At 36.0% G+C, this 16,285-nt stretch overlaps 1 protein-coding gene across 1 annotated transcript; it reads right to left on the bottom strand.

The window, feature by feature from the left end:
* Positions 1 to 323: 323 nt before the first annotated feature.
* Positions 324 to 4,212, bottom strand: LOC148854077 (myosin-binding protein, putative (Protein of unknown function, DUF593)). The gene is given in 5 exon segments (XM_088941657.1): positions 324 to 594; positions 1,612 to 1,806; positions 1,808 to 1,839; positions 1,931 to 2,818; positions 2,906 to 4,212. Coding segments are annotated over 4 exon segments (1,848 nt in total). The 5' UTR covers positions 3,666 to 4,212; the 3' UTR covers positions 324 to 594; positions 1,612 to 1,638.
* Between the last annotated feature and the right edge of the window lie 12,073 nt (positions 4,213 to 16,285).

Raw genomic sequence — 16,285 nt, 5'->3', positions numbered from 1 at the left:
CAAGAACAATTATAAAATTCTGCTGATAATGTATTAGATATTTATTTATTATCTTATATTAGTCTAAAGTATATTTAATTTTTAGTTAGGAATTACATTTAATTGACTTAACTCATTCTAATTGAAACAGTATTTATCTATACCATTTTCATCCTATTTCTTTTTTATCGTTATACAAATTGATCTGCTATGCTCTAGACCATAAAGCATTCACATAAAGCAGCAATAAATTTAATAATCACTAAATAGCTTGGAGATTAACTCCTTAATTCCTCATTATGGAATAATCTGATGTATCATTTATGGGCACTATAAGGCTTAACTTTTACTGAATAATCCGGTTACCATTGCCTCATTGGGACAGTTCCACTATCTTTTACAGAGAGGGGCTAATGAGAATACACTACATGCCAAAAACCAGGAGTATATATACATGAGAAAATGGAATATTGATTCATAAAATATGGACAGACAGGTTAACCCACTACAAAACCTAGATGGAATAGAGCTGTCACCATACAAAAAAGCCCGCTCTGTCCCAGAATTTGCAAGCCATCTGCAATTGTACTAACTTCTCTGGGGATCCCATCTTATCTGTGTTGAGAAAGTACACATTGGTTGACAGGAAATTAGTGTCCATCACTACAAGAAATTATATTATAACTTTTAATATTTAAAAAAATACATAATATGAAATAGAAAATTCAGAAAAATACAAGATTTATGTTAAAAATTTAATGTTAAGCAACTGTTGAAAAAACTATAAAGCAACAAAAATTATAGAAACATAACAATAGCATATCCACAAATCATCATTTGACATAGCCCACCTAAGTAGGCCAGCAGCACAAACCTTAAGATCAAAGCTTATGCTAAAGAACAATCTATTATTTTTTTATCGACTATCTGAACCCAAGTGCTTTTTGTCCTGAGCTAGCAGCATGAATCATCTTCTTTTGTTTTTACTCTACATATGGACATCACATGTTTAAGAACTCCTCATTCATGTATTTGTCGGTATGTATTTTACCAAGGTTTCTCATTCATCTTTATTTTGATTTCAATTGGTGCTTCCCATAAGTTTGCACAAATACATTCATTTTCCATTTTATCCCTCTTTGCCTTCTCGTCTTTAGTAGTCACTTACAGATAACTACACTCAACAATTTGTCTTCATCTTTAGTAGTCACTTACAGGTTTCCCTACCTTTTCTTTCAAACCAAACAACAGCCTATAATTCTAAGGACTCTTTCCAATCCAACCTTTGAATTTATGCCTTCACTAGTACCCTCAATCAAAATTGTGTAGTCTGCAGATAACAAATTGTCATTTTATCATCCAAGGAGAAAAGGAAAGAGTCTTGCCACTCTTCTCAAGTTAGCAAAAATTAACAATATACAATCATGTTTTTTGCATTTCTATATAGAAAGAACCACTCATCCAAAATCTTGTTCGATTAAATTAGACAACTCTGATAGCTTCTATCAGATAGAAGCAGATATTAACATTTTCTAATGGTTTCTTTGCTATTTTGTGCTTCCCATTCAGTCAAATAATATCATAAAATGCCTAACAACAAAAGCAAAAATAGGTCCCTCATAAAGTATTTACCACAATAATGAATAGAATGAGATAGTCTCATGTACAAACACCCTCCGAGGACTTTTGCCGATGCTCCTGCAAGTGTTGAGCTATTTCCTTTAGAAGTTGCATCCCCTCACCATCTTTCTGAAGTGACCTAAAAGAATGTTTTAAAAACTCTTGTTCTGTCTCAAGGGCCTCTAACCTCTCATTGATCTGAGATATTTTCTCTGGTTAAGATGTTGTTATTTCCATTTCCTGCCACCACAGAAAAGGAAAGCATTTGATCCTCAGATTATATTACTACCTAACAAAACAATGTGAGAACTCCAATGAAGTCAAACAGTACCTTTGTCTTCTTCATTAAGATTAATGATGTCGGAGCTAGGTACAAAATGGTGAACCCCATCACTTGACGATGAGTTAATCTTGTTTTCTAATGTTTTGAACTGGTCCGTAGGATAGAATTTCTCACCTTCAAAATTTAGCAAAGGTTCATTGATAAATTTCCTTGCAATCTCTTCTTGTGATAGTCTACTTTGGGCATAGTAGTGCTCATTTTCCCCATAATTTCCCGTTTCATTGATAGGTCTAGGGCTACCCCACACTGAACGCGTGCTAACTAATGAATCAGACCGAGTTGCTGGATGACAGTAAGCATCATCCGCTTGTGCCTTGCAGGCAGCAATATCAGGTGCCACTCCATGTTCTGCCTTCTCTCTGTAAAGCTCGAGCCGTGCCTTCAAAGCCCTGATTTCCATTTCTCTCTTGTTAAGTAGATCTTTCATAGCTTGTAGGGCCTTTTGATCATACTCTGCCTGTTCATCCATTATTCTCTGGTATTGAAAAGCCTCCATCCGCACTGCTGCCTTCTCTTCCTGCAATCGGGTGATCATGGCCATTGCCTGGTTTGCAGCAACTGCAGAAGCATTTCTTTCTTCATCCAGTTCCATGTATAAAGCTATTAGAGAATTGCGATCCAGGTGTGCCTCTTTCTTCAGGTAATTAAGGATGGCCTCACTATCTGCGTCATTTATAGTATTTCCCTCCATGGACTCTGCACCTGATTCCAGTTTTTCAATTGGAAGCCTCCTTTGAAGTCTATGAATCCACCTTGGGGTAGCTGCTGCTGAATCTGTCAATGGGACTCCAAATAGCCTATTTCCTCTGATAAAAGCAGGCGTCTTGCATGCATCTTCATTCAGATCCTCAGTGCCAATTTTGACATATTCCCTACCTGTTATACAAAATGCATTGCATTTACAAACATGAATTGCATTATGGAAAATCACATGGACAAAGAATAGTCATCTTCTATACTCACATTGATTATATGGAGTTAATGCACTTGAGCCCTCCTCATGCACTGGAATCTCTAATTCTGTGTTTAGTTTGAAAGAAACTTGTCGCAAGTGATCAGAGCCACGAGTTTCTTCGTTTTTGGTCTTGATTAATAATGGACTTCGGGGAGTAGGATCTGGAGTTTGGGGAAAAGCAGTAGTCACATTGGGCGGGAGACTCTGAACAAGACCCTGTAATGAGGACATGATCCTTAGAGGTTCCCCGCAACAAGAACAGCAATGAATGTTGCTTTTATCAACCTGGTGTAAAGCATCCATCTTCTCTCTAGGTGACAATCTCAAATGAATTATATTATCATCTTCAATTGAGCACTCAAGATCTTTACCCAAGATTCCCACCAGAGACCTGTATTTCTCACAGTCGGACTTATTCCCAGTGGCAAAAGAAAAGAGGCAACCCTCACACATTCGCCGGGTATCAGATAGTTTCTGATGAACATGGCAATATGCAAGGGAGGAAACATCTTTCCTGTGAGCTTCACATATTGAGTCATTGTAATAAAAATTAGGATCTCTGGAAACCAAATGACGATCAATCCTCGTACAAAACAAGCAAGGGATTCTCATTTCAAAGAACCGAGCAAATTCATTGGCAGCAAAAGCAATCAAGCCGTCCATAATCAACATTATTATCAATATCAATTCGAGAACAGCATTGATAAAGAAAAGTGGGATTTTTCCGAGATTCTGTTCGATTAATTGCTTGACTGATATTGATGCCATGTCTCAAATTCAAAAAGAAAGAGCAGTTCAACCCAGAAATCACGAAGGAATTCAAGCAATGAATAGAAAAAAATCAGAAACCATGATAGCATCAATGGTCATGATTTTCGTAGGAAGAACCTAATAGAGACCATAATCTCTCTTGTGGGAGGATAGGTGGGTCAAGAAAGAGCAATTCAAACCAGAAATCACGAGAGAAGCCAGAAAATGAATAAAAGAAAAAAATAAAATAAATTCAGTCACCATGATAGAACAAAAGATGATGAATGGTAGGATAAAAGATCATGATCTTTCTTGTGGAAGGAAAGGTGCGTTAAGAAATAGCAGTTCAAACCAGAAATCACGAGAGAAGCTAAAAAAATTAATTAAAGAAAAAAACCAGTCACCATGATAGAATAGAAGATGATGATATTGTATGATAAAAGATCATGATCTTGGTAGGAAGAACCAAACCGAGATCATGATCTCTCTTGTGGAATGAAAGGTGGGTTGAGAAAGAGCAATTCAAGCCAGAAATTTAAAGAAGCCAAGAAATGAATCAAAAAAGAAAAAAAAAATCAGAAATCATGGTAGGATAAAAGATCATCGTAAAGAAATTCGTTGGGAGGAAAAGTGAGTTGAGAAGCTCATCTCCGATCCAAGGATTCAATGTTGCTATTATTGTTACTTTGTTTTTAATAGAAATTCCACTTTTAATAAGATTAACTGATTGGCGAACCATTACCAGAAAAAACGGTTTGTAGTGCCCTCTCCAACCACAAATCTGCATTATGTCTGCAGTTCTAAACTTGCAACCATGACCGAACCATGTTTGTCTTTTGGTCCATTCGTGCCAAGGAAATCACTCCCTTCCTAGATATGGTTGGTGAAGGTCTCATTCCCCTACTTTGACGAGCACAGTTGTTAGTTTGCTCCTTACTCCAAGGAGAACACGTATGAATGAATATATAAGCATATAAGTTTTTGACCACTGCTTAAACCTTCCGTAATTGTAATCACTTCCGCTCAAGTTTTTGACACAGTTGCAAGTAAAATTGTCTAAAATAACTATACAGTTATTATTGAAGCTAGTTTCTATAAAGAAACTAAATAATATACAAACTTTATAAAAAAAATATTTAAAGTTGCGGTTTTATTAATATGAAGGCAAATCTGAAAAATAAAAGATATAAAGAGAAATTTTGGGAAAATAAGCATTCTGATTAAAATTAATTGTATGGGTGTTTTGGACATTTCCATGCCTCTTGTTAGAAGGAAGTTTACTTAGAGGTGTTAATCGGGTTGTGTTGGGCCGGCATGGCATAGCCCGTGTGTAGCCCATGCAAAGTGCGGGTTGTGTTGTGTCAGCCCGCAGGTCAAGTTGGGCCATGCTTCCCTCCCTTGGGATACTTTAGAGGGTCGGCCCGGCATGGTCCACGGCCCAAGACTATGCAGGGCTGTGCTATGCTGTGGGCCAAGCTGGTCCATGGGCTAAACCGTGGGCCAGGCCAGGCCACAGACCAAGCCAAGCCATATTTTTTAAAAATTAAAAAAATAACATAAATTAAAAATAGATGAAAATGTAAAAAAGATCTTAAATTTTTATTTTATATGAATTTTATTGTACACAGTTGTTTATATATGCAGTAATAAAATAATATAATTGAAAATAAAATTACATATATTAATATATTATATAATTATTATATATAATATAATATATATACATATTATATATATTATATATAACATATATAAATATATATGGGTCGTATTGGGCTAGGCCACGGGCCGCACAGCTCGCTCGGTCGTGCCGTGCTGTATCAGTTCAAATTTGTGTTGGGTCAAGCGGCATGGCCTGATTTACACCTCTACATCTACTTGCAACCATGTCAAAAAGTACAAGGGAGGTGGTTAGAATTATTAAACTGCAAAGGAGGTTTTAGCAATGGTCAATAGAGCAAGGTTTTTAATTCCGACCTAGAAACATAATCGTTACTGGCAGTTCAATCGTTTGGGTCAAACGGATCGACACGTGACATCAAAAATAAATTAAAAAACAAAAGAAATATATAATAAAAATTAAATAAAATAGAAAATACACAGAAAAATATAGGAAAAAGAAATCGTAGTATTGCAAGAAATACTAGAAAAATACAGTGGTTTTCGGCTCCAATGGAGTGGTCGCCAATGCAAATGGTGGTTACTGATGCAAGAAATCGTAGTATTGCAAAAAAAAAGGAAATGAGTTAATGGCTTAATGCACAAAGATTGGTGGTTCCTGGAAAACAGAGATCAAATGAGAGAAAAAAAAAAAAAAACACAATCACATGCAAGTTTTTTACCTTATAGTCACCGTTGTACTCCTTCTAGAGTGGTCACAGGCAGCCGCAGTGAAGATTGGTCACCAGAGGTTGGATGTCCACAGTGATCGCCGCCATTCTCTTCAGGAGATGTTGTTCCTTTCAAGAGATCATAGATGTTCGGGAACATAGTGTTCCACTGTGTTCACCGGCTGCCATTGCAAATCTTGGTCATCGGTGGATGGTTGTTCAGACTTCTAGAAGGTAGGTGTCAGTGTGCCACCGTTGTATTCTTCAATGAAGCTGGTGAAGATGTTGTGTTTTCAGTTTTGGCAAAACAAAACCCTATAGAGAGGAACCATCAAATGTTTAGAAGTTGGGATATGTTTGTCATTTTCTTTTTTGTTTTATTTTTATTTTAAAAATAATAAATATAAATGCCAAACTGCTAACCGTTGACCGGGTCGAATGGGTCGATGCCTCGACCATCTGGATTAACGGTTTTTTGACCATTTCAATGGTTTTGGGATAGATGATGGTTCAAGGTAAAACCATAACTATTCGAGTGGCTGGTTTTTGGTCCAAACGGTCTGACCAACTGAGTCAACGATGGTTCGAAAACATTGCTTTAGGGGAGGTTTCAACAATTTACCCTACATTGTAATTGATAAAGGATTTGACTATGATACCAGAAATACATGATACCTGAAAAACTTACAACCAATCTTGACATGTGTATCACAATTTTCATGCCAATCAAAAGAGAACAAACTATTTCCTAAAAAAACAAAGTCTAGAACAAAAACAAAAACAAAGACTAAAGTCTCAGTTTGGAAGGAGTACAAATACAAATATGTAGAGCGCAAATCCATGTATTTTGTATTATTTTGCATGTATTTGCATTTTACATATTTGTATTTGTACCCCTTCCAAACTAAGCCAAAAGGAAAGAACTAGATAGGACGCGTGGCCATAGGAGAGACAGGCAAAGAAGTATTGATCTTGGTGAGTCATGGTCCACGGGATCTACTAATTAGAGCGCTTTGGCATCTCCCTAGCCCATTAACACCCCCCGAGATCAAATCAGCCTACCACAAGATTGCCCCTCACAACGTCCCACAACACATCCCCGCCATGTATTGAGAACATCTCCCGATAATAATACCATAAATGATGATGTCATCATTGGGAGATGTTCCAAATACACGACGGGGATGTGCTATGGGACGTTGTGGGGGGTTGATTTGAACTCCCCTCCCCCCTCCCCCGAACCCAGGTGCAGGCGGGATTTTAATGATTATCACGATTTCCCAATAGAATGATGATTGTATAAGTAACTCCGGAGTTCAGATTTTCTGCCAACAAAACATGTTCCAACCCTCTACCAACTTGATCTAACACCGTACATCTCACTATGAGACTGGGACCCGCCATGTATAAGATGTGTGGTGCGAGATTATGCTGATAGAGGGTTGGAACGTGTTTTGTGAGTTCACATCTGCACCCCACAATGCCCCACAACACATCCCCACTTTGTATTGAAAATATCTCCTGATGATGTCTCATCATCTGCCATACTTGTTATCGGAAGATGTTTCCAATACAAGGTGGGGATGTGCTGTGGGGCGTAGATGTGAACTCGTGCTTTGTTGGCGGGTGATTTGGACTCTTAATTTCTTCATTCTCTGCCTTGGGAGCCAATTCTTAGAAGTGAAAAAAAAAATCAGGTTTTGAGAGTTGGGATTCCAGAGATCAATGATTCTTATTGTGCTTTTTAGAGTAAAATGAACATGTGTGTTTTATGGCACACATGAAACCAGGGGTGTATTGGACATTTTGCATGAAATTAGGCCAAAACACCCAATCTCTTCTAACCCTAGTCCAACCCTAGGCTCTAAACACCCAATCCGACTTTTTCAATTTTAACTAAATTCCTTCAACCATAACCCAACCCAATTCAACTTTGGGTTGGGCTGAACCCAACCTTCTCCCCATCCTCTAAAAATCTCATAGAATTTCTCAATCTCAAGTCTTAATTCAATTTCACTACATATATTAATCCTATATATATTTTATTAGTAATTGTTTGTTGATGTTTTTTTATTTTAAGTTGGGGCTATACAACTATCATGCATCTAAATAAATTAATGTATGATATATCATATATAATATATTTATATATGACATGTACTATAGAGTCGGGTTCGAGTTGGCCAAGGGGTCAACCCTAACCTAACACAAAGTAAAGTAGGGTTTATGAATATCAACCCTAACTTGAGCATCAACCTGACCCAACCTAACCTGACATTTTTGGGTTGGGTTTGAGTTGGTCTTGGGCCAACCCAGCCCAAGTTGCAACCTTATCAAAATTCTTCTATTGTTTATTGCATTATTTCTTATTTATTCATTAATTTTTTTTAATTTTCCATATGCTTTACTAAAAAATATTGGCAATTGAGCTCACCATTGATTGGGCATTTTTCCTACTTGTTTGTATTTCCAGTGAAATTTATTTGGTGTTTGAAACCCACAAAACCTATTTTTTAGTTTGACTTTCTTATTTTCTTGTCCATGTTATTTGCAAGTGTTAACACCAATACACCATCTCGTCTCAATAAAAATGCACCACTTGTTTTGAACTCGAGTACATACGAAACATGTGAGAATGAATAAATGTTTTTATTTAATAAATTAAAATAAGATTAATTGCTTAAAGTACCCCTGAATTATCTAACAATTACTTAAAGTGCCCCTGAGGTTTGAAACCCTACTTAAAATGCCTCTAAAGTTTTGAATATTTGATTTCCATTAAGTCTTGCCATTAAATTAGATTAAAAAAAAAAAACCTTGTACCCTTGAGTCTCGATGCATCCTCTCATTTTCTCTTCATGTCCTCTCATTTTTCTCCTTTCACCTTTTCTTCTTTTTCATTAGTTCCCCCTTTCTTTCTTCTTATTTTCGTCAATACTGCAACTTAACTTGTACATTGCTTGGGGTTGGTTCCTCCATATTAATCTCTTTTCTTTTCTTTTTTTTTTTTTTATTGAACAAGAAATGAAACTACACAACACAGTTTTATTTTATTGAACAAGAAATGAAGCTAAACAACACAGGGGGAGGAGGTAATAGTGCTAAAATCGTGGTGGTTCCAAAGATTACAAGATTCAATCTGGATGTGTTGGAAGAGTCCCTATGAATTTTGATAAATACCACATGGTTGCCAATTTGTATGATACCGGTTGATCGGTTACAGTTTTTGGTATCATAGTCAAACTCTAAGATAAAATCAAGTCATAATGATATTGATCTCACTTTCTTCCCCAATGATAGGGCAACAACAAAGCAGAAATGGGTCGTTGGTAACTCCATGCATAGGACTTGACATAGTCCCATAACAAAGAGACTGGATCTGCTCCTCACACAAGGCATCTCACACCGGCCTCACACACACATCCTATCATGCATTGGGAACATCTCCCATACTTATAAATTATTATTCACGAGAGATGTTCCTAATGCACAGTGGATGTGCCTGTGAGGCGCCCATTTGTGAGGAGCAGATCCTGATCCCATAACAAAGGCCAAGCATAAGTCCCCAATGCAACCAAAGAAGTTACCGTTTTACCACTCCTTATAAATCTGGGAAAAGTGAAAGAAAGAATCCCAATGGGAATGATTATAGGACTGAAAGAAAACTCATTTTGGGATTTCCATTCTAAAGAGAAGGGAAGTGAAGCCAGGTCTATTCTTATGCCTGAAAGTCGTCCACCACCTTTCAAATAGAATAGAGAGACGAAATTGTGGACGATTGGGAACTAGATCTAAATGAGAGAATCAAATTAGTAGAGAAGTAATGGGGTTTCTCGGGTTGAACGGTCTGACCACCCAGTCCGAACAGACAACCTACTTTTATAGAAAAAATAAAAAATAATAATAAACCAAAAAAAGACCAAAAACCATTCTTGAGTCAAACGGTTCGACGATCCAACCACTCGGGTAAGTAGTTCGCTGACCAAATTAACAGTTATTTGCCAAAAAGCGATTTTAGGGTTAAACGGAAACAGGTCATATGACTTATTCCCAATTGTTCCAGTTCAGTCCAGTTTGAAAACATTGTTTTCAACTCCTTGCTGACTTTATTGCTAGCCCAACCAAGAACTGCCTCAAACACAACATTGATAGAGAAAAGATGCATAATGTGGTTTTGCTTTAGATTTCTTCATTGACAAAAATGATAGAACTATTCTGAATCCAAATAGAACTCAACACTGCAAAACTTGTTAGCAGGTGTACAAGTGTACAACTCAACAATGACTGACTCAATCACTCACAAATCCTCTCACTGATTACCTATTTTCTTTCTATAGCTATATATATATTTGTTTTCTTCATATTGTCTTCATTTTGACTTAGTATCAGAGCATTTGTATCCTGGTTCTCATGGTGCAAGGAAGCACCTCCTCTATAGCAACCATAGTAGTGTCTTGATCAATGACTGCACTTAGTCCATCAAACTTGGGCAACATTGCACATATTTTTTCTCATCAAGTTAAGTGGGAACAACTTTAATCTGTGGAAGGCTCAATTCATGCCAATTTTCAGACTTCACAAACTATTGGGATATGTCGATGGTACGAACCCTTGCCCTCTTCAATGTATTAGGAACTTTGTTCTTGGAACTGATTCTAAAGACACAGTGAGTGTCAATCATGCATATATTACTTGGCAACAAAATGATCAAATGATCTTGAGTTGGACCATTCCCTCCATCATTAAATCCACTATGGCACATGTTGTTAGCTACTATAAATCCTATGATACATGGCAGATACTTACCCATACCTATTCCTTCTCCTCTCATGTGAAGGCTCAACAGTTGAGACTTCAATTAGCAATCTCACCAAAGGATCTACTAGTTGTACGGAATACCTTCAGAATGTGTGTATCATTGTTGATAATCTTTCAACAATAGACAAACCAATTTCTAATGAATATATCATTTTGGCCGCTCTAGTAGACCTTGGCCCTGAGTATGGACCATTTGCTATACATGTCACTACAATAGCATATCCTCTTTCTTTTGATGACTTATGTTGTGTACTTCTTAGTCAAGAAAATCGTTTGAATGATCTTCAACCTCACAACTCAAATCTTCAAGCGCCACATCGTTTGAATGATCTTCAACCTCACAGACTTCATTACTATGTCTTGTTTATGGATGATTTTTCTAAATATAATTGGATATTTCCCATCTCATATAAATTTGATGTTTTTCATGTGTTTATGAGATTCAAACATCTAGTTGAAAATTACTTTGACTATAAAATCAAATATTTTCAATTGGACTAGGCTGGAGAGTATCGAACATTTTTTAAGTTCGTTGACTCTCAAAATATAGTTTACTGGGTTTCTTGTCCTTGTACCTATGAACAAAATGGGTCAGTGAAGCGCAATCACCGCCATATTATTGAATCTAGCTTGGCCTTATTTCACAATGTTGGTCTTCCATCTACATTTTGGTCGTATGCATTTACAACCGCCATGTATCTTATTAATTGGCTGCCCATAAAGTCCATTGGTAATTTATCACTATATGAGTGCCTCTTTCATCAAGCTCCTAATTACACTTTTTAAAAGTTTTATAGTTTATCCTTGATTGTGGCCATATACCAAAATAAACTTGAGCCCGTGTTTAAAAAATGCATTTTAATTTTATGTGGTACATCCTCCCTCATGAAGGCTATTTGTATTACTACTATGCTACAAATAAGATTTTTATTGCTCAACATGCAATCTTTGATCCCTTCATAGCAGCAAGTTCCATTGATCACTAATCCAAAGAAAGCATTCAATTAACAATTATCATTTCTCCTCCTTGTAGCAAATTCATTGCCTTCATATATGCTCTTTGTAGAAATCTGCCACCAATTGTCAACTCTCCAAGACCAACAACAGACAACCTTTATAGCTACCTCCCCATCTATGTTGCTACACCATCCTCTCCAACTTCTTTTGAGTTTTGACAACATATCATCAAATGTTGTAGTGCCTCTAGCACCAACTAGATGTCATCCTATGCTTACTAGAAATCAAAATGGTACCTGATGACTATTTTTTTTTTTTGGTCTTTGCAATACAAGTGATCAAATAGAACCCACATACCACTCACAAGTAGTTAAAGATCCACAATGGATCAATGGCATCAAGCCATGACTTATGAGTTTAATGCTCTTATCAAGAATGGTACTTAGATATTGGTTCCTCCCAACCCTCATTAGAACTTGGTTGATTGTAAATGAGTTTTCAAAATTAAACAAAACCCAAATGGTATTATGAAGTGTTATAAAATACATCTCATGGTCAAGGGCTTTCATCAATGAGAGGGGGTTGATTACAAAGAAACATTTAGTTTGTTTGTGAAACTAACAACGATTCGTCTCACACAACTGGATAGTGCAACAATTATATGTATCAAATGCCTTTTTACATGGATACCTTCATGAGAAGGTGTATATGTCCTAACCCTTGGGTTTGTAGATCCTCAATACCCAACCCCGTGCCTACTTACTACAACACTCACTCTATGGGCTAAAACAATTTCCACGAGCTTGGTTTGAACATTTCAATAGTTTTCTTCAAGCCAATGGATTTATTGGATCTAAAATTGATTCTTCACTCTCTATTTACTACACTAAAGGCACTCTCATCTATTTTTTGGTGTATGTCAATGATCTCCTCATCATAGGCAATGACGTTTTAGCAACTAACTCTGTATTATAGTCCCTTGGTTCTACCTTTGCTTTACTAGACCTTGGTTTAGCTCACTTATTTTTTAGGTGTTAAAGCCACCTACAACTTTATGGGTTTGTTTCTTGATCAACAAAAATGCACTAGGGATCTTCTCCAACGGACTAAGTTTGTTGAATATAAGGCTGTCTAAACACCCATAACTCATTTTACCACTTTAACCAGTACATTTGGTTCACCTCTCCCTAATCCAACCGAATGTAGGAGCATTGTTGATTCGTTGTAGTATTTAACTATTACTTAGCTTGACATAGCCTTTGTGGTCAATCGTGTATCTCACTACATGCACAAACTAACCACTGAACACTAGAGAGCCATCAAATGTCTTCTTTGTTATCTTAAAGCCATTCTCCACTTCGGTTTGTAATTTACTTGTTCCTCCTCTCCTAATTTGTCAGCTTAAGCCTTTGTTGTGAATTGAGTATCGCTTTATTGCCTCTAAAACAACTAAACTCATGTGGTTACAATCTGTGCGTCTCTCTCTCATTACTCCAACATTGTGGCATGACAATGTCGGTGCAACATATCTGATTGGCAACCTGATTTTTCACTCTTGCACCAACCACATGGAGATTGAGTTTCACTTTCTTCACGACAAAGTTGCCTCTTTAGAAGTGCTTTATATTTAAGCAAAGATCAAGTTGCAGAATGCCCTTTCTAAGGTCCATTTTGTTGATCTTCGTTCTAAATTGGACATCACTAAGAATCAATTCAATTTGCCAAGGAGTGTTAGCATGTGTAAAGCTCGACAATGACTTAATCACTCACCGATTCTCTCATTGATTACTTGCTTATTTTATCACTAACCAAATATACCTTGTATCCTTTTTAATTCAAATTGGTTACTGTAACTTACCATTATATATATATATATATATATATATATATATATATATATATATATAGAGAGAGAGAGAGAGAGAGAGAGAGAGAGAGTTGTTTTCAATTACTATCAATATAACAAAGAACGGAAATCCTCTTTGTATTGCCTTCATTACAGTGTTTTCAAAACTGGACTGTACCATATGGCTGGACTAGAAAAACTGGGACCTGATCGGTTCTATTTCACCCAAAACTGCTTTTTTGGCCAAAAACCATTAATTTAGTCAACAAACTACTAACCCGGGTGATCAAACCGTTGACCTAGACAACAACTTTTGGCCATTTTTTATTTTTTATTTTTTATTTTTTTATCAAAATAGATCGTCCATTTGGACCAGATGGTCAAACCATTTGATTTGGAAACCGGTTTCGTAACAGTTCTCTGTCCGGTCCAGTTTTAAAAACCTTTTTTCATCATGACTAATCCAAGCCTACAATTCTCCAATGACCAGATGGAACAATTTCCACCAAGTTGTTAGTCAAAAGGTTCTTCACCAGTCTTGGTTCTGTTGTTCCTCAAATTCAGGTGCAAAAAACAAAATGAAAGGAAATGAAGGATAAAAAGGGGGAAGAGTATAGAGAGAGGCTTACGGTAATAGGTTGGTGAATGCCTAGTACCATATCCACAGGGGTAAGGTCTGCGGTGACTGGTGAAAATAAAATTGGGTTTAAGCAAAGATACAAGTGTCATGTGGTGTTAACAGAAGGGCAATGTGACGTACAGTCAATTAACAAAAGAATAGTATTTCTAACATTATGCCATGCTTTAGGGATTTTTAAGTATATATGTTTTGTAATTCATAGGGTTGGTCTAAGCAATTACATAGTTGAGGGGTACTTTAAGTAATTAATCCATTAAAATAATCATGCTATTGATACCTTAACGCCCCATTCGTTTTTGGGTAAATTATTTATCCAGGTAAATGCACTTACTTATGTAAGTATTTTTCACGAAAGAATTACTGGATAAATACATTTACGCATATTCCTTTATTTTCCATATAAATAAGGTAATGAGCAAATGAATACATGTTATGATCCTAAAAGAACATACATCCCTCGAGTACATGTTATGGTCCTAAACGAAGAGAAGATCCATCAATGTGATTAAAAATGAGCAAATGAATTCTAAACATGGCGCCTCTCAAACTATGCCTAGAATTTCATTACATTTGCCTCAACTAACTAAAAATAATTCATAAAATATTAAGCTAAGCGATTGGATGCCACAAAATGACACCTCTGCAACTATGACTAGAATTTATTTACATTTGCCTTGACTAACCAGAAATAATTCATAAAACCAACAACCAATTTTCTATTTCATACGGTGAATTTAATTATAGCTTACATAAAGAACATACATCCTTCGAACTTAGGGGGTAATTTTTAATTTCAAAAACAAAATCAACCATGTTGTGGAATACCGAATACGCCCTTATTGGGTTAATCAATGTTTTCAATAACACTATATCTGGTAAGGTAGTAATAACACTAATCAATCTGGGTTGTTTGATCTTATATTTTTCTATTAGGGGAATTGGTAAGTTTCGGGTGGGATAATTAGGGAAGGGTGATAATTTCACAAATCTGTAGATCTTCCATGAAACCTAGACCGTGTTTAGAATCAGGTCTTGAAAAGTTGCAGGAGAAGAGATAGGGAAGATGAAGAAAAAGGAAAAAGGAAGGGATGAAGAAAATATTTTTGCCTATAACCTAGATAGGGATGGTTGTCCACACGTACTTTCGCACACACATGAGTTCTAAACAGGTGATGTAGTTTTATTGGGGATCTAGCAATTACCCTAGCAAATGGGTAGCTAATTAGCAGATCTGAAGTATGACATGGACAACCATGAGGATGTTCTTCGACATAAACTTGTATGCTTTGATTCTCACTTCATACCCAATTTGTTTTTGCTAATTTTCAATGCATAAATGCAATGGATTCACGACACCCTGATACCAAACATCACCTCTGTGTTTTTTGAAAAATAAGATGAAAGCATTTTTACTTTTTTTAAGTGTATTTGAATGAGAACTGCTTTCAAATTTAAGGTTTGCCCTTAACTTTGAAACCTTCCCAAAGCACAAAGCTCTTACTTTCTCTTTTTTTTTGGCTCGAAAAGCACAAATCCTGAAGCTTATCCAAAGGCTCATATAAAAAAAAAGTAAAATATAAAAACCTTCCATAAAATTTATGATAATCATAAAAACCTCCCCCGATGTTTCATTCATAAAAATATCCCCTATAGTTTACAAAAAATGTGCAGTTATTTCTCTTCCATATTTGTTCAAGTAATGAATACTTTAAGGCTATATTTCGTTTGAAGGAAAAGGTAGGGAAAGGAAAGAAAATGAAGGAAAACATATACAAACCTTGTATTGGTTGCCCTGTCTTTCCCTACCTTTTCCTTCAAACCAAACACAGCCTAAAGTTATGATACCCTTACAACTTATTAGGGCATCTTTTAATATAATTCAAAATATAAAATTTGCCCTTCTAAATATAGAATAAAATTACTTTATTTTTTTTAATCTAACATATAGATTTTAATTAAAAGTGAAAATTTTTTGTGGGGTATTTTAATAAATTTCCATCTAAATTAATAGATATAAGGGTAAAATAGTAATTTTGAAAAAATAATG

This window comes from Nelumbo lutea, chromosome 4 (assembly GCF_056320005.1).
Source record: "Nelumbo lutea isolate HS-2025 chromosome 4, American lotus-T2T, whole genome shotgun sequence".
NCBI classification, from domain to species: Eukaryota; Viridiplantae; Streptophyta; class Magnoliopsida; order Proteales; family Nelumbonaceae; genus Nelumbo; species Nelumbo lutea.
The sequence above is the reverse complement of the archived record's forward strand: the minus strand, read 5'-3'. Positions and strand labels throughout refer to the sequence as shown.